The sequence below is a fragment of the Balaenoptera borealis genome, assembly GCF_965194805.1.
Source record: "Balaenoptera borealis genome assembly, chromosome: 12".
Lineage (NCBI taxonomy): Eukaryota > Metazoa > Chordata > Mammalia > Artiodactyla > Balaenopteridae > Balaenoptera > Balaenoptera borealis.
This window is the reverse complement of record NC_138869.1, coordinates 56,467,377-56,492,630: the sequence shown is the minus strand read 5'-3', so window position 1 is coordinate 56,492,630 and position 25,254 is coordinate 56,467,377. Positions and strand designations below refer to the sequence as shown.

Sequence of the window (25,254 nt, the reverse complement as noted above, 5' to 3'; positions counted from 1 at the left end):
CCCCCTTGTCATTAACACCTGGCCCTCTCTGGTCCCCAGGTGCTGCACCTGTACTGTGACACGTGCTCAGTGCCCATCTGCCGAGAGTGTACTGTGGGCCGGCACGGCGGCCACAGCTTCGTCTACCTCCAGGAGGCGCTGCAGGACTCACGGGCGCTCACCATCCAACTGCTGGCTGACGCCCAGCAGGGCCGCCAGGCCATCCAGGTCAGTCCCTCCGCACCCGTCACCTGTTTCCCTGGTTCTTTCTTGCATATAAAACCTTTCCCACTCCCTTTCAGATGGCGTGTGTAGATTATTGGGCAGACACCAGTGTCTGGAGGCCATGGGACAACGACCCAGATGAGCCCATGTGACACCCGTGCAGCAGCAATCACATGGTGGGGGGGGGCAGTGCACAGAGACCTCACAGTCTGGTGAAGATGACAGTGATGTGGCTGGAGTTACTGGCTGGTCAGGGCTTCTTCCAGATACCCTGGCTGGACCCCTTCACATCAGCTGCCTGTTTGCCATCCAGCCGCCTCCCCAAATCCAAGTGGACATTAGGGTGTTCAGTCAGGACTATAGAAAGGCTGGGTGCTCACCTTGCTACTCAGATTTGTTTATAGGTGAGAAATAAGTGAGCACGGGAAATTTTATTTAAGGTTGAATCTCAGACTCTTTCCTGGGTGGTAAATAAAGGTCATGCCATGGTTATTTACTTATTTATTTTTAATTTTATTTTATTGGAAGCATTAGTTATTGCTATGCTATGCCATGCTATTCTCTTCTGTTCTGTTGGAAGCATTAGACGTCCTGGTAATTTAGACCCTTGTTTCTGTTGAATTCCCATCCCTTTGGGGCTAGGAAGGGACATGTGTAACTCTGAGATATAGTGAAGTTCTCTTACATAGGCAGGTAATAGTGTGCCTTAATTTTTGAATCTTCTTGCCTGATCCAGGTGACAAGGTTTTAGGAAAACAAAAAAATCGTAGGTTGTTTCCCTCACCTGGTAGGATAAGCTTGAAAGTCAAGAAACATTGCTAGGACTTTCTGGTGGCGCAGTGGTTAAGAATCCACCTGCCAGTGCAGGGGACACGGGTTCAAGCCCTGGTTCGGGAAGATCCCACATGCCGCGGAGCAGCTAAGCCTGTGCGTCATAACTGCTGAGCCTGCGCTCTAGAGCCTGTGAGCCACAACTGCTGAGCCTGTGTGCCACAACTACTGAAGCCTGCACACCTAGAGCCTGTGCTCCACAACAAGAGAAGCCACCACAATGAGAAGCCCGCACACCACAGCCAAGAGTAGCCCCTGCTCGCCGCAGCTAGAGAAAACCCGCGCACAGCAGTGAAGACAGCCAATAATTAATTAATTAATAAATTTATTTATTTATTTATTTATTTATTTATTTATTTATTTATTTATTTATTTATGGGGAGGGAAAGAAACATTGCTAATCTTCCAGCGGAAATTGAATAGGAGGACTTCCCTGGTGGTGCAGTGGTTAAGAATCCGCCTGCCAGTGCAGGGGACACGGGTTCGAGCCCTGGTCCGGGAAGATCCCACATGCTGTGGAGCAACTAAGCCCGTGTGCCACAACTACTGAGTCTGCGCTCTGGAGCCCGCAAGCCACAACTACTGAGCCCATGTGCCACAACTACTGAAGCCCGTGCTCCACAACAAGAGAAGCCACTGCAATGAGAAGCTCACGCACCGCAATGAAGCGTAGCCCCCACTCGCCGCAACTAGAGAAAGCCTGCACACAGCAACGAAGACCCAACACAGCCATAAATAGATAGATAGATAAATATTTTAGAAAGTAATTGAATAGGAAACTGTTTAGAACGAGTATTTGAATACATGAATTATTTTTAACACAAGACCTTTTTTGGAAATGGTAAAGAATCAGTCGTGTGTTCTAGGGCGGGCAGATGGTTTAGGATTTTAATAACTTTCTCAGCAGCTATTAGCATTCCTATGTGTGATACTGAAAGTAATCTTTCTGATGAGTCAAGTAATCTGATATCCAAGTCACTTTCACTCTTCATGAAAGTACAACATTTTGGTCACTTATGTAATTAGAGGATTTCATAAAGGTGCACAGATTCCCTGGGGGACATCCAGAGTTTGGATCAGGAATATAGTTGCTCTCCATGTAAGACAGCCTTGATTCGTTACTTTTATTTCTTTCATCACATTTAAGATGCCATTAACTGTAAGATGCACATTTATTTTATATACAACTAACAAAGGGAAAAAACCCACTGACAATGTTAAGATGAATCATAGTTTCAAAGATATTAAATGTGATAAAAATTACATTTTAGAGTGAACTACAGTAATTCCCCCTTCTGGTACCGGTATGGTGGCCTTTGAGCTTATGGGTGACACTTGCATTCTCTATTATCTTCTATCAGGACACTTTAAATACCTGTCATCAGGCCACCACTGTTCTCCATGGCAGACATCACTAATCACTTTCTGCACCCTTCCCTGTGAAACCCAGATTTGGCCTCAGACTCTTCCTCAGTACTAAGTGGCCACCACTCAGCAGTCAGCTGGCATCACTGACTTGCCTCAACTTCGAGTGTTTGATTGAATCTGTTAACATTTGAAGTTAACATTTTTTCTCAAGCCCCCATGCTTGTTAGGTGACCCACCCTTCCCCCCTCCCTGCCGCCCTCCCTCCCTCCCTCCCTCCCTTTTTCCTTCCTTTCTTTCCTTCCTCCTTTCTTTTTCTTTCTTTCTTTCTTTCAAGTGCGTGTTTCTGTTTTCAGCGCTTCCCCAGCCCTTTTACCCACTGCCATTTCCCCCAACCCACCTGCCTCTTGGCGTCCTTCAAATATGCCCTGTTTAGATAATGGGAACTAGTTAAGCAGGTCCTGGTCTGCACGTCTTGGAATGCAATGCTTGCCGGGGTGTTGTTTAGGATTTGGAGAGGAAAGATCCATTTGGTCTCTTCACTTAGGACTTTTATGACTCTAGGAATGGGGATGACTCAAATTATAGCCAGAGCTTTGCTCCCCTTTGACCTATTTGGGAAATGGAAGAAATAGCTCCTGTCCTAGGATGGGAGTTAACCCAAGGGCCTGCTAGGGACCTGGGAGGAAACACTGGGAGCAGCCTGGCTAGGAGGGTGGGTGGCGAGCAGACACTTACTGTGCATGCGGAAGGGGTGGTCATTGCTCTCCGGCCAGTTTTTGCCCTGTAGGAATGTGGACCTGTTATTTCCATCTCTTCTGATTTTAATGGAAACTCAGTTTGGTTAAGTAATATGATGTTAATATAAATAGAAGGCAGTTTGCTGCCTTTGCTTTCCATTGAGGAAGCGTTAAAGAAATGTTATGGACATAGGTTTGGTTGCCTCAGTCAGATATTGGTGTGGATACCAGCTCTGTGCTAATTAATAACCAACACATCTGAAAACAGGGTGTACCGGTTAATGACCTACCAACCTACCCTTTCACAGTCGTGCCGTGTGAGGCTGGGGCTACAGTGTTCATTTCAAACCACGTGTCTGGAAGTGGGGAGAAGGGACTTGCTTCTTCCTTTTGACTTCCTGTTCTTATCAGCAGTATTTTTTTTTTTTACCCTGGCAGCAGAAGTTGGTTCCAGTTTCCAGCTTTTGCCACTCCCAGAATGAGCTGGGCCTGGGGTGTCCCTCCCCCATACTTCTGGGTCCTGGTAACCCCTACTTTCTTCGTTCTCTGAGCCCAAGGGGTGGTAGCTACTGACTGCAGTTACTGTCTGTCTTAATCCTCAGGGTGCACTTTGCATTAGCAGTTCCCCGCTTCCTGTTGAACCAAATTCCCTATATTAAATCATCTCTGCTTAAATGTCTAGTGAGGTTTCTCTTTTTCTGAATCAATCCTGACAGACAGCCCGAGACACCCTGTTATGGTATCTGCTTACATGCACACTTATTTGATCTGTCAGTCTAACTTTTTGTGTTTCGGGTAATTTGGATACAGCCATCTATTTCAACTTGTTGGCTACTGTGTTAGTTTCCTAGGGCTGCTATAAACCGGGTAACTTAAAACAATAGGAATTTATTTTCTCACGGTTCTGGAGGATAGAAGTCAGAAATCAAGGTGTCAGCAGGGCTGTGCTCCATGTGAAGGCTCTAAGGAAGAACCTTCCCTTGCTTCTTCCTGCAGGTCGTGGTCTGCACATCTTGGCTTGTACCTGCCTTACTTCCAGTTTCTGCCTCCGTCCTCACATGGCCCTATGGGATATCAGTCACTGCATTTAGGACTTACCCTAGTCCAATACGACCTCATCTTAACCACGTTCTGAAGTTGCAGGCACACCTGAATTTTGGCAGGACGATATTTAACCCAGTGCAGTTATGTAGTGCTTTGATAAAACACGGTCATGGCCATAGACATGAGCAAGTATAAAATGTATAGATTGTTCCTGTTAGAACCCAGTGCTAAGTACCATGCACTGTGTACCTGGCCCCACCTTAGTTCAATCTGTAATGACACTTGGGACAGGATAGTAAAGATGGAGCAGAAACACTGTGGATAGGTGTCCTTTACTTCCGATTTTAGAGAAGAAGTGGCATCTGAGCTGGGTTTTGAGATTTTAGGGTGACTTTGGAAGAGAAAGGCATCCCAAGGCAAGGATAGCCAGCCCGTGAGCCACCCAGATTGGCCAGGTGCCAGCTCCGATCCGCTCAGTGGATCCTTAGGCCTCACGGGGATGGGGGCAGGGAGTGCAGTGGGCGGTTAACTGTGTCAGCCGTGCCATTATTTTGTCATCAGGCTGAGAGCATGAAAGGTGGTCAGTTAGGGGTCCCAGTTGTAAGTGACTGAATGAGTCATAGCTGATTAGCTGGGAGCATATTCATGAAAATAAGGCTGGTCATGTATTGTTTGATTCCATTTGTGTGAAATATCCAGGATAGACAAGTCTGTAGAGACTGTAGGTTATGGATGCCATGGGGGAGAGGGAGGGGAGATGGGGAATGACTGCTTCATGGGTGTGGAAGCTTCATTTTGGGTAAGGAAGGTGTTCTGGAACCAGATAGTGGTGGTGACTGCACCACATTGCATGTGCTGAATGTAACTCGTGGGACATTTTATGCTGCATGTATTTTACTACAGTTTAAAAACAAAACAAGGTAGGAAGTGTGAATAGGCCTACCTGTATGATGCGAGCTAAGTAGGATGAGGGGGGAGGATGGTTGAGCCTTTGTCTCAGGGGTTTATCAGCTGAGTGCTATTAATAAGAGCAGTATTTGACTCTGGACCAGGGGCTGGACTCAGCTCTTCCCACATATTGTCCTGCATTTTTCTCACTTTCACTCCGAAGTTGGAGAAGGCCAGGAGCTTGTCTGAACCAGTAGGAGGTGGAGCTAGGATTTGAACCTGGGTTTCCTGAGCCCTAGGATGACCAGCCTGGCTTGTCCAGGACTGTGCCAGCTTTAGATGTGTTTCGTGTCCCAGAAACCGTTCTCTGCAGGGCACACAGATGACTGGTCACCTGTAGCTGATTCCTGAACCCAGGCAGGTTCTAAACCCTTGAGGCTTCCCTGGGTCCCTCCTGATCTGGGACACCTGCTCTAAAGCCTGTTGCAGCATCAGCAGTCAGTTTGGGTTCCCTGATTTAATACCTCAGTATCTCCAATCCTTGTGGCTTTTCAAGGCATATCATGTAATATTCATGAAAACACCAGGCCTCTGTCTGGATTAATTTTTTATGAACAATCATATGTCTGATTAAACGGGCAGATTTACGGGGGCTGGTGGTACAGGGTGGGGGCATGAGGGTGCAGAGGTGGTCTCTGGCCATAGGCATGGCTTCTGAGGTGCATGAGACACTGTTTCCCAGTTTGCACTTGGCGTTGGTTCTGAGCTGGGCTGCAGCCTGTTGCACACCTTCTCCCGAGGGATGTGCCCAGCCTGTGAGGTTTCCCCCAGGTGGGGAGCCTGGCCGGAAGGTCTGTGGGAAGTTGCTCATGCACCTGCAGTAGTACATTTCACATCTGATCCCCAGTCTGTTTTGGGCTGTGACCCAGCTACACTGGTTTCACTGTGTCAGACTATCTCTTAATAGTCCTGACATTCACTGTGTAGGTGCTATTTCTCATACAAAGAAATGCAGCCCTTGCCAAGCAGCTCCTTCAGTTACATGTCAAACAGATGCCCTTCTCTCCCCCAGTGCCTGCTTCCTCTCCAAGGACGTGGACCTCGAGGTCTGGGTTGGGGGCCTAAGGCGTTAGCTTTTTGGGGCTGAAGAAAGCAGCCTTAAGTGTTGTGTGTGAGGAGGGAAGGTACTTCTCATGCTCTGAGATTGTTTTTGGTTTTCCAGCTGAGCATCGAGCAGGCCCAGACGGTGGCAGAGCAGGTGGAGATGAAGGCAAAAGTGGTACAGTCGGAGGTCAAAGCCGTGACTGCGAGACACAAGAAGGCCCTGGAGGAGCGGGAATGTGAGCTGCTGTGGAAGGTAACGTGGGAGGGGTTTGCACGCCCACCCCACCCTGGGGCTCCTCGGTGGCCGGCACGGCCTCTGAACCACAGCAGGGTGACAGCATGCTGATGTCACACCCTGGATCCCGGCTCTGAGTTTAGAACACTTGGTAGTTTTCCCCTAAGTTTGTCTGCAGAAAGATGCAGGGGTTCCCCTCCGAGTAGTAAGATGACAAGAAGCCTTTTCAGAAGCAGTCAGGTCCCCGAGACTGGACAGAGTCTCAAGTTTTCTATTGCAGGCACTCAGGTGGAAGCAGAAAGAAGGGAGTACAATGGAGACTGCTGTTAGGAAAGCAGGCTGCTAACACTCGTCCTTAGTTTTGGTGTCCCGGCTGGTTGGACTTCCTGACCCCTTGTGGAAAACCAGTTTTCCACTTGTGGGGGCAGTGAGTGTGTGCCCTTTCTTCCTGTTGGAGCCGGAAAGAGCGCTGAGCACGCCTGTGTGCTGTTTAGATAAAATCAGCTGGAGAGCTGACTCGCCCCGCCCACGTCCCCTGCAGCATTTTCTTCTCTGATCTTGTGCGCTCTCACTCAGGTAGAAGAGGGCAACGTGCCTAAGAGGGGCCAGTACCTCACGCCAGTTCAACTGGGATCACCTTCTCTGAACACAGGAACAAGACTATACAGAGCTGATGTGAACGGGTGTGTTTGGGTGTGTGGTGCTTGTTTGGCTCATTGCAAACTGTATGATGGTGGGGACCGCATGTCGATTTCTGAAAGTGGTCCTCGCCAATTTCCTGTCCCCTGAAAGAGTAAATTGTATTGGCCTTTGGGAAGGCTGTGTGGGCTTTTGCATTGCCTCTTCCTTTGAGTTAGCTCTGTACCTAGCTGCTTTCTGCTTCTTCTGACTCTCTACTGCCTTTTGACAGAAGAGAAGAGTCCTTGGATGGAAACAGTCCAAGATTTAATTCACATGATTTATTCAGGCACCTTTGTGGGCCTGACACAGTTTTCAGACCCTCCGATGTCCCCAAGGTCTGCCAGTCCCATGCCACCCACGAATGTTAATTATAACTGAAAGGGGCCCCCTTCTTGCAACCTGAGAGCTCTGTGGTGAACTCTGCCACAAACTTGCTCTTCTGGATCTGCTGATGAAAAGGCCTTTGTGTGCAGGGGTTTCTGCAGATCTCACCTTAGTTACCCTCCCTCCGGTGGGGCTGAGGACCTCTCTCAAGGCAGTTCTCTTTCAGGAGGAATAGGGAGCATGTTTTTTACCGTAGGAGAAGCAAATTGGGAAGGACAGTCAGTCTCTTCTTCATGTTATCAGCTTTGTTTTTACTTGCCTAAAAACTCATTCTTGGATAACTCCAAAATCAGCTTGCTCATTCTGGACACACCTCAGTCCCATTTGTGCTTGCTTTTTTGCTGGGGTACCACGCCCCAAATCCTGTGGGAGTCCCCCTTCTTCTTCACTAATCACTGATTTTTCTGCTCCCTCTTGCCTGGCTCTGTCTGGGCACCTCCTTGTTACACAGTGGTTTTTTTTTTTTTTTTTTCTTTCTTGCATCCTGGTTATTGGAGATAACTTGAGTGCTCGGTGACCCAGTTATAGGTATCTGGATGCATGTCCTTTCTTGTGGCTTGTGCATTTCCAGTGGACATGGCTGCCTCTTGGCGGGTAGCTGCAACCATCTGGTTGAGGGATCAGAATCGAGGCCGAGAGGTTTGGCCCAGTGCAAAACCAAACGACAGAGCTTCTCTTTGATCTGTCCCCACGTGGGCTTCTCTGCACACACACGTCCTTCCAGAGTGGACAGATGAATACACATGAATCAGGTCCAAAATCATGTTATCCACCCCCGACGGGAAAATCGGATTAAAATCCAGCCCTTCCAACAGTGGACCCTTATTCTGAAGTAGACTTTCTGTGGCTTTCAGATCGGTCAAGCACTCAGAAGTCATGGTTCTCTCTGCAAAACAGCACGCACTGGCTGGGCGACTGATCTGTTCTTTTCAGAGGAAACCACTTAAACTTAGAGGACTGAGTTATTTCCTGCAAAAGAATGGAGAACTGATCAGTCAGACAAAAATCCCACGTTCCCTAATAGTGTGATCTGAGTCAGAAGCAGGTCAGAACCCCTGTTTACATATCACGGTGTTTTAGATTTAGAGGCCCCTTTGGAAATAATACAGGCCAACAGTTGCTAAAAAGTTGGTATCTCCAAATTTGGGGTGTGGGCCCTCTCAGGCTCCCTGATGAAGATTTCTAACCCCTGTGAAGAGAGAAAACGGGACAAGGAAAGAGCAGGGTTTGTGATCCTCACCAAATCCGTCATTTTATTCTCTCCACACACAGGCTTTCTGTCTCTGATTGTGTGTGTGTGTGTGTGTGTTTGTGTGTTTATGCTGAGAGAGAAATATCCTTCAGGAGACTTCAGGCCCTCTGTACATAGGAGCATTTTTGATTCAGTCTGTTGGGAGTGCATGACCAGCCTTGTACTACAGTCCGTTGGTCAATCCTGCCTCTGGTCCCCTTTCTGCCACTTTTCTCTCCACATTCAAGGCCACCTGTCCCTGACAACCCTCTGTCTAAATCAGGCCTCCCTCGTCACTGTCTGTCACACTCTTTTTCTATCCTCTAACCCCTAGCACTGTCTGAAATTGTCTTGCAGTATTTCTTTGCTTGCTTAGTATCTCTTGCTTTAAACTCTAAGCTCAGTGGGGCAGGGCCCATGTTTTCTATGGGCCACATGTACCTCCAGCACCTGGCACAGAGTAGGTGCTCAGTAAACGTTTCTTTGTTACATGACTGTTTCTAACTTCTATTTAATTTCTGAGAGAAAATTTGCAGGAATAATAAAGGAACCCCATGTATCCTTTACCCAGATTCACTGATTATTTACATCTTGCCCCATTTTCATCATTCTCTCTCAATAGGTGAGTGTGTGTGTGTGATTTGACAGTAAGTTGGAGTATTTGAGACACTGCCCCTTTACACCTAAATGTTTTCAGTTTATTTCCTCTGAGCAAGGATATTCTCTTAATCACAGCTAATCAAAACCAGGAAGTCAAATCTTGATATAACACCAGTATCTAATCCTTAGTCTGTAGTCACATTTCACCAATAGTGGGTTGGTGTTTTTTTTGTTTGGTTTGGTTTGGTTTTTTTTTTTTTTTGGCCGTGCTGCACGGCTTTTAAGATCTTAGTTCCCTGACCAGGGATCGAACCCACGCCCCCTGCAGTGGAAGCACAGAGTCCTAACCACTGGACCATCAGGGACAGTGTGTGTTTAATAGCAGTGTCCTCCCAATCCAGGATCAGTTGTTGCATTTAGTTGTCAGGTCTCTGTAGTTATCTCCTGTGATCAGGGACAGTTCCCCAGCCTCCCTGTCTTTGGATTTTGCCACTTTGGGGGAATGCAGACCAGACGTTTCTGCAGACCCTCAAGTGTGAGGTTTCCCTCGGTATGAGTATGTCAGCTGATGCGTTGTTTTCTGTCTTGGTTCTAAGCCTCTGTGTCCTCTCTCCCGGCTCTCACCTTTCCCTCCAGGTAGAGAAAATCCGCCAGGTGAAAGCCAAGTCCCTGTACCTGCAGGTGGAGAAGCTGCGGCAAAACCTCAACAAGCTGGAGAGCACCATCAGCGCCGTGCAGCAGGTCCTGGAGGAGGGGCGGGCGCTGGACATCCTGCTGGCCCGAGACCGCATGCTGGCGCAGGTGCAGGAGCTCAAGACCGTGCGCAGCCTCCTGCAGCCCCAGGAGGACGACCGGGTCATGTTCACACCCCCTGACCAGGCCCTCTACCTCGCCATCAAGTCCTTCGGCTTTGTCAGCAGCGGGGCCTTTGCGCCGCTCACCAAGGCCACGGGCGACGGCCTCAAGCGGGCCCTCCAGGGCAAGGTGGCCTCCTTCACTGTCATCGGCTACGACCACGACGGGGAGCCCCGCCTCTCAGGAGGCGACCTCATGTCGGCCGTGGTCCTGGGCCCTGACGGCAACCTGTTTGGTGCGGAGGTGAGCGACCAGCAGAACGGGACATACGTGGTGAGCTACCGGCCACAGCTGGAGGGCGAGCACCTGGTGTCGGTCACCCTGTGCAACCAGCACATCGAGAACAGCCCCTTCAAGGTGGTGGTCAAGTCCGGCCGCAGCTACGTGGGCATCGGGCTCCCGGGCCTGAGCTTCGGCAGTGAGGGCGACAGCGATGGCAAGCTGTGCCGGCCCTGGGGCGTGAGCGTGGACAAGGAGGGCTACATCGTGGTCGCTGACCGCAGCAACAATCGCATCCAGGTGTTCAAGCCCTGCGGCGCCTTCCACCACAAGTTCGGCACTCTGGGCTCCCGGCCCGGGCAGTTCGACCGGCCCGCCGGCGTAGCCTGTGACACCTCCCGCAGGATCGTGGTAGCCGACAAGGACAATCATCGCATCCAGATCTTCACTTTTGAGGGCCAGTTCCTCCTCAAGTTCGGTGAGAAGGGCACCAAAAACGGGCAATTTAACTACCCTTGGGATGTGGCGGTGAATTCCGAGGGCAAGATCCTGGTCTCCGACACGCGGAACCACCGGATCCAGCTGTTCGGGCCCGATGGGGTCTTCCTGAATAAGTATGGCTTCGAGGGGGCTCTCTGGAAGCACTTTGACTCCCCGAGGGGGGTGGCTTTCAACCACGAGGGCCACTTGGTGGTCACCGACTTCAACAACCACCGGCTCCTGGTCATTCACCCGGACTGCCAGTCGGCCCGCTTCCTGGGCTCAGAGGGCACCGCCAATGGGCAATTCCTGCGCCCACAGGGCGTGGCCGTGGACCAGGAGGGGCGCATCATCGTGGCCGATTCCAGGAACCACCGGGTGCAGATGTTCGAGTCCAACGGCAGCTTCCTGTGCAAGTTTGGCGCTCAGGGCAGTGGCTTTGGGCAGATGGACCGGCCCTCCGGCATCGCTGTCACGCCGGATGGGATGATTGTCGTGGTGGACTTTGGCAACAATCGAATCCTCATCTTCTAATCACATTCCTAGGCTTCTGTGTTTGGGGTGCGCGTGTGTACGTCTCTCTCTCTCTCCTCCCCCTTTTGAAATTCAAAGAAGAAACCGTCTCAGGGAAATTTCTTTTTATTTTTTTTTTCTTTTGTTTAAAGACAACAAGAAAAGTACAACATTGCTTATGTCCTACCTCATCTTTATTTTTTTACAGATGAATGTACGTATCTTTTCTGCAGGGATTGAGCCTGTGAAGTGATGATCTCTATCTACCTCAGAAACCTTTACATTTCCTTCTCCAACAGGCCCTCTGCCCTCCCACCCTCGCTCAGTGGAGTTCACGTTTCCCCTCTCCCCTCCGTGGGGCGTGAAATGCACAAGCCTAGCATCTCTGTGGCTGGGAGGGTGCTGGATGTGTGCGGTGGGGTGCATTCTGTAGATTGAGCCAAGCAAACACGAGAAAACTACTAAGTTAAAAAAAAAAACTATAAAACGTGGAAAAATGGGATTTAAGATGCTTAATTGTAGAGTATTTGTGTTCTTGAGAATACTGTGTTTATGGGGTTAGGCTGTGTGGTGTGATCTTGATCTTTTTGGGAAAAATCTTTTTTTTTTTTTTAATGCTGCAACAGTGAACTTCCTGTGTTCTTTTATACCTCAGTGTGTTTCTCAACCCGTTCAACATCAGTATATTTTCTTATTCCTAGAAGAAGTGGCTGTGGCTTGCTAGCCAAGAAAAGCAGACCATTCCTATTTTAGGGTATGCAATCTTTGTTTCTTCTAAGGGAGGGTGTGTGTGTGTGCGCGTGTGTATGTATGTGTGGGTGTGAAGCCACCTTACACCAAAATAGTAAAACTGAAAATGCTATACCACCTCCCAAAGAACTTTTTCTTTTCACACTTCGGTTTCTGAAAAATAGATGTAGTTCAGGATTTTTGATTGAAAGTATTCTCAGAAGTTAAGTGTTTTTAGTTTGCTGTTGGTTATAAAGAATTAAGTAGAAGAAGAAAATTAACCTCCTTCTCAGAAAGAGGATTTTCAGGCATGTGGCATGTGGACATTGAGTGGGTGGGTGGGCATGCGTGTGCTGAGTTGGTCAGCAGAGAGCATGAGACACAGGCAAGGGACCCCCAGACTGCGGTTGAGTGTTGTTCTCTTAATGTTAGGCATTTCTTTTCCTAAGAAGAGTAGGCAAAGGAATGAACTTTTGTTTTAAAAGCACAATTTTTTCCTGCTTTGGAAGTTCAGGGAAATAGAATGTTTTAAAGTCAAGTTTATGGGAACAGCCCATCCCCACACCCTCTGCTCGGGTCACTTTTACAGAGTGGTCTGCTCCTGAGCCATGGAGCATGGTAAACGTGAATTTTCCCCCCCAAAGGCCTTTGAATGTAAAGGATTTGTAAACCACATTGCCCTGACCGGAAAAACGTATAGGACGTGAAACCTCTTGTTCAACCTGTATCTCGGTACCAAAGAATGAAAATTTATTAAGCCAGACTCCTGCTGCAGAAACATGGGATGGCATCCGTCACTTTACAGGGTGGGTTTGTCATAAGCTGGACTTGGGTGCAGAACCTTGTGCTTCTGGGCATTAACTGTCTTTCAAATACTGAAATGAGAACCAAATTCGAGAGCACCACAGGAGAAAGAGGTGCTCTCAGATGGCAGTGGCTTCCAGGACACCTCTTGTTTAAACGGGAAGACTAACAGATCAGTTTCTATTCCTGTATTTAAGAGAAATTCCTCTTGCAATATGGATAGAGTTTTTAACGAACAGACTAACAAGTCGATCGATTGTTTTTGTCATTCCACCCCCCCCCACCCCAAAAAAAAGGAGATGATGGGGAACAGTGTAGCAAGCCAATCAAACTGCTTTTCCCATCCAGCTCTTTTGGACATTTAATTTACCACTTCGTGGTCCCCTGTCTCTTCCCATTGCTTTAGTTCTGGGGTTTCTGAGTGACCAAGATGGGGGAAACCTTGTTCCATAAAGGAGAACCACATGCAATAAGGGATCCAAAAACTGGAAAGTAGCTTCAAACTGCTGTCCCCCAGCTTTTGTGTTTCAGGGTGGGGAGGTGTCAGGGGATCTTGTTATGTAAAAGCGTTTCTCCTTTTATTGAAGAATTTAATAGTCATTCCCTCTCTAATAGTGAATCCCTCTCTAATTCCTATTCAGTTGCCTTTTATGTTGCCCCTAAGTTCTAAGTTTTAACTGGTAAAGAGATCATGTAATTAAACATTTTTATTGTTTTTTATTTTGGAATAACTTGGTGCTGAATCTCCTCCTCTCAATCCCCCTGCCCCCTAAATAATCCCCCTTTAAACACCAAAGACAACTGGTTTTAAATGATTAAAATTTTTTTTAATTGAAAAAAAAAAGTATCTTAAATTCTTTAAAATGTTCTCAGAAACTCAGGTCATGATTATGGCTAGGCTAAGTTATTTCCGGTAGTCAATACCTTTGATTATTCTGTCTTCATTTTCAACATCTTCACTCTTAGCCTTTCCTTCCCAGTTTCCCCATATGTGGGGAAATATTGGAACCTGAGTGAAATTTTCTTGGTGAGTAGCAGCAACCAAAGCTGCTTATTTAACTTTTTTTTGTGGATCTGGTTGTAAAGCCAGGGTTTCCACATGTGGCTAAAATGATTAGGGCTTAATTAATAGACTGTTCAATTTGCCTGCTTTAAAGCAAACAGGTCCGCTCCCTGAAATGAACGTGTCGCTGGGTGATACTGCCTCTTTACTCTCTGTAAAAGGTATGTCTCCTTACATTTTCTGCACCCAAAATTGTGCATCACTGCCATTTGAGAAACATGGTCACACTTGGGAAGCTTTTGTTTTTAAAATATTGCCACCTGTGGCTGCCCCAGATTGACTCCTGACCCACAGGGATTGGTGCAAAGCATTCCAGAGTGTGCATCTTGTACAATGTGGAAGAGAGATGAGAAAAGCCAGCATTTGGACCTCCCTAGTGTGAGAGATAACAAGTGTTTTATCAATGCGTATCTCCTGCCCATTATGAGGTGATGCTAGGGTAGCAGGAATTGGGTCAAAGAGGGCATCTTTAAAGTGGTGAAAAGATAAGGTCCTGGGTGCTGTGAGGGAAGAGGATAAAATGTTTCTCTTGAGGAGATGTGATATTGAGACAGTAAATCCCCAGGTATGTCTGATCTGGTCAGGGGGTGAGGTGAGGTGTAAGGTCAGTATATGGTTTGGGATGCCAATTGGATTTGGATGTATAGGTTTGGATATTGAGATGGCTAAAGGAAATCTAAATAACCCACAGATACAAGCCACTTTTGGTTGACACCAACTTAACGTTTCGAAAGTGTTACTGTTTTTTGTTGTGGTTGTTTTGTTTTTGTTTTTTAAGTAATTCCTCTGTGAATTTGGTCACGAGAAGCAACGCTGTCTGAGAACCTGTGCTGTGTGCTGGCTGGCAGGTGGCATGCAAGTTGGCTGGAGCCCAGTGGCCCAAACAGTACCCCCAAGTGCACTAACTCTTTGATTGATGGATGCCCTTTTAAGTCTAACTTATTTGGGGAATCGGGGAAACACATACAGGGGTACCATAAATGGAATCTAAATTACACGCTGGGCCAAAAAAAAGTTGCCAGATGGAAGGCAGTTTGTAATGGGGCTGTAAGAGAATAGCATGAGATTGGCTCAGTCTGCTTTATTCTAGTTAAGCCAAAGCTTAATGATTGGAGGCGGGAGGTCTTCTGGGCTTGAAGCAGCAGAATACTGTTGTAAGTGTGTCGTCTTACTCTTTGGAAGATTCTAAGATTGCTGTGTTCTGGTAGATAGAGATATGCCAAAGTTATAGGCTTGTTTTTCTGTTTAAAAAAAGAAGAAATCCAATGGTGCCAAAAAGTATTTATTTAAAACATCACTCTTGCTGAGTTTCCAACAGTCTGGGGCTGTATAAAAGTCATAGTCTTGTACTTGCGTGTGATGGGATCGTGGAGCCTGACCCTCTTGAGGCGCTCTGGCCTCCCTGGGCTGGGCTGCCTGTGGGCCAGGGCACAGGACACACACACCAGCCACTCCATCCCACACCATCTGCTTTTGTTTAGTTTCTACCTCACTTTTGGTGAAAGTCATCTACCTCATGTTAGTATCTGACGGGTCTCTAAATAGTATTAATCCACCGGGGAGTGGGTAGGAGTGGAGAGCTACCTCGAGAAGAAAATGTTTTCATAAATCCAGAACTGACTTCTCACAGGAGAAGCGTTTGATTGACCTTGGAAAAGAAACTTTGAAACCAAATAGTCCTATACAGGCAAATGTAGTCATAAATCCAAGTATTTCTTACCAATCTGGCTTTTTCCCCCCCCACCAGGAGTTACGCACACTGTTACCACGTTGTTCAGTGTTCTGAAACCACGGGTTCATCTGACCTTTTTGAGGACTTATCTGCAAATGAAGACCTTTAGGTCTTTTTTTTTTTTTTTTCTCTTCAAGAGAAAAAATATCTGTATTTTGAATGTCTGAAAATAACACCCTTTTAGGAGCAATTCTAAGGGTCTAGTTGTTGGGAATATCACCTATTGGAAGGGAATGAACATCCTTTAGACCTCGTGATTGTATTTGTACCCTTTCTGGACCCAGCAGGATGTCCCTCACCATGGCATTGCAGCAATCACTGTCTTACTGAGCAGTGATGGTGAAGTGTGTGTGTTGCTCTTTTGTGTTTGATTTTTTTTCCCCCCCCTACCAAAGGTAACATGTTCTTTGACGGGTTATTCTTTTCCTTTGCTTGTTTATTAAATACTTGATAAAGTTGAGAAGCACATTACCATGATATACTGTATTGCCTCTCCACCTCTCTTTCCTCCCTCGCTTAATTTTTGTTTTGGTTGGACGAGAGCATCCTTAACACCACTGTCATTATTGTGAATTTGGTTTATAAATGTCATGGTGAAGAAATACCTCAATGATGCCTATTTTAAAAACCGATCTTACGGGTTAACAAGCCAGCCTGGTGGGATGTTTTCCATCATCATTTAACCAGTAATGGTTCTAAAAGTTTTGTGTATCCACATGGTCGTAGACCTCCTTTTAATGATTGTATTAACTTACAAGCTCAGGTAGTATTTTTCTTAAGGCTCTATCTCAGAGCACACTGACTGAATGTTAATGTGTGTAGCAAAGTGTTTACTTTCTTTAAATAACCAGCTCTGGAATAGTTCCTTGTGTTTCTAGCAGTCTGTGTAGTTGTCTCTTCAGAGGAGGATTTTTCACATTTCTGGGGTGTTCTTGTTTCTAGGGCGGTAAGATTTCTTTCTTTTCTTCTTTTCCCCTAAATTCAATGCAGGTGAGAGGGTGGGAGGGTAAGGGCTGTTGTTTTTAACTAGCATGTTAGGTATATTCGGGTGGGTGGGAAGGTCGTTTGTATTTTTTTTAATGAATCTTGCTTAATACTGTCCATTAGCTGTCATGCCCGGTCAGCAAAATGTTTTAATTTTAAAGTGTAGAATACATGGCTTGGTTGAGGGTTTTTTGTTTTTGTGAGAAAAGTAAATGCAAAAATTGGAGAAATTAACATGGGCATGTTGCCTTGATGTTAGAATGACTAAGGTAAGACTTTTTTTTTTTTTTATTGATTTGTCCAAGGCAGACATGTAAGGGATATGCACCACCAGACTAACTGCCCGGGCCACAGAAACCATGCTGCAAGCCCACCTGGGTGCTGACTGCCTCTTGACACTTTTAAAAATGGGCATCGCGGTGGTGGTGCGGATCCCGTCAATTAAGTGGAGAATGGGGAAACAAAGGTTTTCCCCCCAAACCTTTAAGGTAGGTTTTTGTTTGGGGTGGGTTTTTTTTTTCTCCTGCCCTCTGGATTTTTACTTTTAAATCTTAAGTGATATACTGCAGGCCTCAGGCATGACAGGCAATGAGCAGGTGAAGAACCAGTGGAAAAGTGTTCAAAAACTGTGTTAGCTAACAGGCTTCTGAATGTATCGCTCTGGTCCACAGAGAAGGCTGGAGAAGGTAGCAAGGAGATGCTGTATCAGCTACTGCAGCCTTAAAACAAAGTTGGTGTCTCTTTGGACTTTAAAATTGTTCCTATGCAGCTTATTTTATTTTTGTTTAATCAAATAAACAAGAGGGTTTTTCCATGGAAAGAGTGTGTCTGTGTCATCCTTTAATTGAGAATAAATAAGGGTGTGTACACTGCCCATCATGAAAGGGAGTCTCTGATGCATGGCCCAGAAGTTGTACTCTGGTCAGTGGGTCAGATTGGGTCCATGCAGTGTTTTCAAAACAGATGGATACCAGCATTTTAAACGAGGAAGTGTTAAAGAGCTTAAATGCTTAAAATCTGGACTTTTGGATTCTTGGGAAGTTTCAGATCTGGCAGCCACAGGCCTGTCTTCTCCCAAGAAGCTGAGTAGCAGATGTCCCTTTAGAGGGACAAGTATGTGATTTCCCAATTACCACAGCCCCCCACCCTGTTTTCCCACAGATGCCACCACCCAGGTGGGCACTGGCCTTATAACCTCTGCCTGGGGTGGGAGGAACTACTTGGATGTGAAGTCCAGCCAAGGGGACGTGAGCAACTTGCCCAAGTGCCTCTTTGCTGGCAGGGTAACATACATGCCAGGAGGATGAAGACTTCTCTTGTGCTCTGTGTGTTCGTTCACAGCTTACTAGGAGACCTCATTTTTCACTGGAAAATTTTCCCCAACTTTGCCCACCTGCTTTCTGTGTCTGATCAGTCTTAGGTTTAACCTCTGAATGGAGCGTCTGGCAAGCCACCACACTGGATTCCACTCCCCACCCCCTGTACGTTTCCCCCTGTTGTATGTCCCTTCCCAGCTGTGATAGCGTGTACAGAAGTTCCAGTGGTGGTAGGTCCTACCCCTACTGTACAGGACCCTCCTTCCTAAAGTGCCAGGCATCAGGACCTGGCATAGGGAACCTCTCCACTTCAGCCCATGTTGGCATTGAGCATTTAAAGTGCTTTTTGCTCACTAGTCGCTTCAGCTTCAAAATTGTGACCCATCCTTAGTAGCAGTTTCCTCAAAGACTCAAGATGGGAGTGTATGACTTAGTGAACTCTGGACTCCATTCCCCATTTCCTTTTTCAGGCCTCTCACTTTTATTTCCCTTTTACTCCTAGCTGAACACAATGGGAGACTTTTGAACATAGAAAGTTGGATGGATGCATTTTTTTTTTTTAATGGAAGAAATCTTTAATCCTGTGAAAGCCCCAGGAGAAGCTGCTGATAAAATGAGGCAGGGCTTCCCTGGTGGTGCAGTGGTTAAGAATCTGCCTGCCAATGCAGGGGACATGGGTTCGAGCCCTGGTCCAGGAAGATCCCACATGCCACGGAGCAACTCAGCCCGTGCACCACACCTACTGAGCCTGCGCTCTAGTGCCCGCGAGCCACAACTCCTGAGCCCACATGCCACAACTACTGAAGCCCGCATGCCTGGAGCCTGTGCTCCGCAACAAGAGAAGCCACCACAATGAGAAGCCCACGCACTGTAGTAAAGAGTAGCCCCCGCTCACCACAGCTGGAGAACGCCTGTGCACAGCAATGACAGCCAAAAATAAAAACAAATTAAAAAAAAAATGAGGCAGAACCCACTTACGAGGGAAGTGCAGAGAAGGAAAACTCTAGAAAGAATCAATGCTTGATCTTCAGCCCTCCCTGGTTCCTCCAGTCTCTTCCAGGATATTCAGGTGAGTTTTGAGGGACCTAAACCTTCTAAGGGTGACTACAGCCCTCTGCAGCTGGCCGTGGGGCTGCCAGTAATCAGAATATATGGAGTAATGGGAACCCTCATACATTGCTAGTACTACAAACACTTTGAAACACAATCTGGCAGTTCTTCAAGGCCCCCCAGGACACAGCAATGCCATTTCAAGGTATATATCCACAAAAACTGAAGACATGTCCTCACAAAAACTAGTACATGAATGTTCATAGTAACAATAATAGCCAAAAAGTGGAAACAACCCAAATGTCCCTCAACTGGTGACTAAACAAAATGAAATATTATTATTACAGTGGAATATTATTCAGCCTCAAAAAGGAATGGAATAGTGATACATGTGAACCTTGAAAACGTAAGTGAAAGAAGCCAGGTACCATACATGATTTCATATACGTGAAATATTCAAAGCAGGCAAATACATAGAGCCAGGAAGTTGTTGCCAAGGGCTGGGAGGTTGGGGGAAATTGGCAATGACTGCTATTAAGTTTACTTTTTCTGGTAAGACTTTTTGTTTGTTTTTCTTTTTGTTTGATTCTTGGCCGTACTGTATGGCTTGCAGGATCTTAGTTCCCCAACCAGGGATCGAACCTGGGCCCCAGCAGTGAGAGTGCCGAGTCCTAACCACTGGACCGCCACGGAATCCCCAAGACTTTTTTCTTTTTAAGAGCAGTTTTAAGTTCATAGCAAAATTGAGAGGAAGGTACAGAGATTTCCCATAGGCCTCCTGCCTCCACAAGCAAGCATAACCGTCCCCCGTGATCCACATCCTCCTGGGATTTCTTTTGGGGATGATGAAAATGTTCTAGAATTAGGCAGTGGGGGGATGGTTTTACAACTATGTGGGTGAATTCTATGGTATATGAATAATCTAAATATGAAAAGGCACAGGAAACAAATCAATCAATACATCTGACTACATTGAAAACGTGTTTAGGGAATTCCCTGGCGGTCCAGTGGTTAGGACTCAGTTCTTTCACTGCCAGGGCCCGGGTTCTATCCCTGCTCTGGGAACTAAGATACCACAAGATGTGTGGCGAGGCCAAAAAAAAAGAAAAAGAAAAACTTTAAAAAAAAAAACAACCAAAAAAACCCTTCTGTTTAAATGAAAAAGTCTGATTGCCTTTTCTTTACTTGTATTGGGAAGGTCACGTGACTAGCCTGTCCCAAAGCTTATGAGCGGCAGTGATATGGTGCCACTTCCTAACGGGAGTATTTCATCAGCAGGGTGAGCCCTTGCTGAGCTCTGGTCCCACTCCCAGGGCCACAGGCAATATCCTAAGGAAGGCAGCACCACCAGCCAGTATCTGGGAGTGAGGCAGACACATCCAGTCAACCGTGGATGTACATTTGATCAAAATGTGTACAGTTGTTATTTTTTAAATCTTTTAGAAAAAATCTGTCCAGGATAGATCCCTGGTTGGGGAACTGAAGATCCCACATGCTGCATGGCACGGCCAAAAAAAAAAAATCTATCCAATGAACAACATAAAATATTGAAAGCATTTTCTTCTGAGAGAAGATATCTATAATGGTATAAGAGGGTATAGGACTTCCCTGGTGGCACAGTGGTTAAGAATCCACCTGCCAATGCAGAGGACACACGTTCGATCCCTGGTCCAGGAAGATCCCACATGCCATGGAGCAACTAAGTCCGTGCACCACAACTACTGAGCCTGTGCTCTAGAGCCCATGTGCCACAACTACTGAGCCCGCATGCAACAACTACTGAAGCCCATGTGCCTAGAGCCCGTGCTCTGCAACGAGAGAAGCCACCACAATGAGAAGCCTGAGCACTGCAATGAAGAGTAGCCCCTGCTCGCTGCAACTAGAGAAAGCCCGCGCGCAGCAACAAAGACCCAACACAGCCAAACAACACCTGGACCACCAGGTGCGGACTGGTACCGGTCTGCAGCCTGTTAGGAACTGGGCTGCACAGCAGGAAGTGAGTGGTGGGCGAGTGATTGAAGCTTCATCTGCCACTCCCCATTTTTCCCATTACCGCCTGAACCATACCCCACCCCCCCACCCTGGTCCCTGGAAAAGTTGTCTTCCACGAAACCGGTCCCTGGTGCCAAAAATATTGGGGACCACTGGGTTACAAGATGGATTTCTTGCTGGATGAGCGAGTTGTAAAACTGAAAGCAACTAATCTTATGGTTACTAAAAATGGAGGGTGACCAAGAAGATGAAGAAAACCTCAGAACTTCTGTTTTCCCTTTTCCTCCAGTGTAGATCCTGACTTGCTCATGAAACACGACAATAAGAAGCAGAAATATGAGAACAATAATGGCAGAACTTTGCATTTCTAGAAAGAATAGAATGGGGTATAAAATGGGGTCAAATGTGGTACATAAGGACTTCCCTGGTGGTCTAGTGGTTAAGAATCTGCCTTCCAATGCGATCCCTGGTCAGGGAACTAAGATCCCACATGCCGTGGGGCAACTAAGCCCCCATGCAGCAACTACACAGCCCACGTGCTCTGGAGCCCATGTGGCACAACTGAAGAGAAGCCTGCACGCCGAAACAGAGCCCGCGTGCCACAACGAAGGATCCTGCGTGCCACAACTAAGACCCAATGCAGCCAAAAATAAATAAATAGTTAGATAAATAAATAAATAAAATGGGGTATATAGCTATTAAGAAATTTGCTTTCCATGAGTGATATATGACTCCCTTCCACCCCTCCATTCTCCTCAGACATGTTGTAAGTTTTGTTTTCTCTACCTTTGACATCTATTCTTTCTCCCTAAGTGTATAGTGCTAGACTTACTCTTGCTTAAAAGTGAGTTTTATGTCTCCTAGGCAACAGTACTAGTTATTAAAATTTAATAATGAGCACGAGAACAAATCACAGTAAGCATATAATCTGGTGGGATATTTAGAAAATCAAATTTTAGAGACTAGTACTTTTTTTTTAATTTCAAAAATTGAGGTATAATTTACATATAATAAATTTCACTCTTTTTGGTTTACATTTCTGTGAATTTTGACAAACGTACATAGTCATGTAACCAACACCACAATCAAGATAGAGGCCAGTACCATCCCCCCCAAATTCCTCCAGTGTCTCTGTAGTCAACCTCTACAGCACCCTTAGCCCAGCCAGTCACTGGGCTTTTAATTTTTTTTTTTTTTTCTCTTTCAAAATGTCACCTAAATAGAGTCATTTGATTCAGAACTAGCACTTCTGAATTAATGGTAGGCCCACAAGAGTAATAATAGTTTAGGCGATGGTGACCTAAATTGTTTTCATATTCTTTGAGGATGAACCTACCAAGTATAAATTTTGAAAAGTAAAATGGGGCTTCCCCGGTGGTTCAGTGGTTAAGAATCCGCCTGCCAATGCAGGGGACATGGGTTCAAGCCCTGGTCCGGGAAGATCCCACATGCCGTGGAGCAACTAAGCCCGTGCGCCACAACTGCTGAGCCTGCGCTCTAGAGCCCGCGAGCCACAAGTACTGAAGCTCGCGCACCTAGAGCCTGTGCTGCGCAACAAGAGAAGCCACCGCAATGAGAAGCCCGCGCACTGCCACGAAGACCCAACGCAGTCAAAAATAAATAAATAAATAAATTTATTTAAAAAAATAAAAACTTTGGTTTAAAAAAAAAAAGTAGAATTATGCACACAATATAGAGTGTGCATGTGTCAGAGACGTGTTCAGCTCATCAGTGAGGGAATGGCCGTGTTAAAGCTGGTTCAAAAGAGGATAGGGGGCTTTCCTGGTGGCACAGTGGTTGAGAATCTGCCTGCCAATGCAGGGGACACGGGTTCGAGCCCTGGTCTGGGAGGATCCCACATGCTGCGGAGCAACTAGGCCTGCGAACCACAACTACTGAGCCTGCGCGTCTGGAGCCTGTGCTCCGCAACAAGAGAGGCCGCGACGGTGAGAGGCCCACGCACCGCGATGAAGAGTGGCCCCTGCTTGCTGCAGCTGGAGAAAGCCCTCGCACAGAAACGAAGACCCAACACAGCCATAGATAGATAAATAAATAAATAATTTTTTTAAAAATTTATTTATTTGGCTGCGCTGGGTTTTAGTTGCGGCACGTGGGATCTTCGTTGTCACATGTGGGATCTTTAGTTGTGGCATGAGGGATTTTTAGTTGTGGCATGTGGGATCTAGTTCCCTGACCAGGGGTCAAACCCGGGCCCCCTGCATTGGGAGTGCAGAGTCTTAACCACTGGACCACAGGGAAGTCCCACAATATGGCTCATTATGGTGGGGACAGCCATTTCTCCAAGAAACCCTGGTTCCTTGTATTGCAAACTGGTATTTAGAAACAAAAATCTGGGTGCAGAGTGGACTCACTTCTGCTGGAGTGTCATTGCTCTTAGGCCCTCTCAGCAGACAGCACTAGGAAATATATTTATGTACACAGATGCACCTACACACATATCTATCTGAAATATACTAAAAACCTTAAGTTCATACTGATACTTTTTTTTTTTCATACTGATACTTCTGATTCTAACCCAACATCACAGGCTTTATTCCAGTCTCCTTCCTTTCATTATTTGTAAGTTTCTTCACAGAGAGAAACCTGGGACTCATTATCTAAAATATACTTACTTATTTGCCCAGTCCTAGCATACATATATAGTAGTTTCAGAAATGCTTCACCCATAGTCTTATGTAAAACAAATTTGCTACCTAAAATACCATATTGGTGTACAGTTCTTTTCATCTTTAGCCTTACAACTAAGGACCATGTTCCCTTCTACAAAAGGATTTGGGCTGTGTTGCCTCATTTCTTCTAATTCTTCATATCCAGGGAGTGGTCGTTTAGTTTGGGCATTGTCTAGGATGACTTAAAACCAGTTACAGGGAATTCCCTGGCGGTCCAGTGGTTAGGATTCCACTTCTACTGCAGGGGGCACAGGTTTGATCCCTGGTCGGGAAACTAAAATCCCACAAGCTGTGTGGCGCAGCCAATAATAAATAAATTTTTTAAATGTGTTGTCTTAAAAAAAAATTACAGTCTTCTCAGATAGCTCACCATTTCCATTGTTGATCTTTTTTTTTTTCCCAACGAGACTGATTTTGGGACTTCCCTGGTGGTCCAGTGGTTAAGAATCCGCCTTCCAATGCAGGGGACGTGGGTTCCATCCCTGGTTGGGGAACTAAGATCCCACATGCCGTGGGGCAACTAAGCCCACGTGCCACAACTACTGAGCCCACACGCTCTGGAGCCCACACGCCACAACAAAAGATCCCATGTGCCACAACTAAGACCCGACACAGCCAAAAAAAAAAAAGAAAGAAAAAAAGAAGACTGTGTTTTTTTCTTTTTTTTTTTTAAGGTTGTGTTATGACTTACACTTACTCTTGATGCCCCATGCCTAGCCTAGTGCCGGAATGAAGGCTTTCCTAGAAGAAATGAGGAGGTGGGGAATGTAGCTCTTTGGTGGGGAAGAAGATGTGTGGGTTTTGGAGCTGGGTTTGGAGGTGAATATTCCTGCAACACTGACTGACAAATGTGAACATGACCTTGTTAGTGGGTTCCATGATGTGAATGTACTTTCTGCTCAACCAAGCCCTTCTAGGGCCTGCTGGGACAGGTGGCCTGACAACAACTTTGTTTTCTTGGGTGGGGTAATTTCCTAGTGTTTTACTCAAAAGATGTCAACTTTGATTTTAGTGACTGGAGACTTATCTTGGCAACTTTTACAGTCAAGCATTCCCAACATTTTTTAAAAAATTTTATTGAAGTGTAGTTGATAACATGTTTTAAAATGGCTATCATATATAACACTCAGAATTCTATTTCTAATAATATGTGCTATCCTTGCTACAAAAGGCTAAAGACAGAGTATTTTCACTGGACCGAGCTAACTATCATTGAATCGGAAACTTTTAACCTTTTTTTGTTTTTTTCGGCCGCGTCGCTCAGCATGCGGGATCTTAGTTCCCCGACCAAGGATCGAACCCGTGCCCCTTGCAGTGGAAGTGTGCAGTCCTAACCACTGGACCATCAGGGAATTCCCAAAATTTTTAATTTTTTACATTGTGTTCTCAGTTAGCTCACCATTTCCAGGGAGAGACCCTACTGCCTGAGGAGAGTTCAACAGCAGCCTGGACCACCTTCTCCCAGATGAGCCAGGGTTATCTTCGAGGGGCTGGCACCAGGACAAATTCTTAGTAAGAAT

At 46.3% G+C, this 25,254-nt stretch overlaps 2 protein-coding genes across 2 annotated transcripts in view; both read left to right on the top strand.

The window, feature by feature from the left end:
* Positions 1 to 20,168, top strand: part of TRIM71 (tripartite motif containing 71) — a 67,554-nt gene extending 47,386 nt beyond the window's left edge. Inside the window, exons 2-4 of the mRNA XM_082348818.1 lie at positions 40 to 207; positions 6,295 to 6,429; positions 9,944 to 20,168. Coding sequence (XP_082204944.1) covers positions 40 to 207; positions 6,295 to 6,429; positions 9,944 to 11,395 — 1,755 coding nt within the window. The 3' untranslated portion in view covers positions 11,396 to 20,168. The remainder of the gene's footprint in view (positions 1 to 39; positions 208 to 6,294; positions 6,430 to 9,943) is intronic.
* Positions 6,363 to 25,254, top strand: part of CCR4 (C-C motif chemokine receptor 4) — a 45,270-nt gene continuing 26,378 nt past the window's right edge. The window contains exon 1 of the mRNA XM_082348733.1: positions 6,363 to 6,429. The gene's annotated coding sequence lies outside the window, so the exon portion shown is untranslated. The remainder of the gene's footprint in view (positions 6,430 to 25,254) is intronic.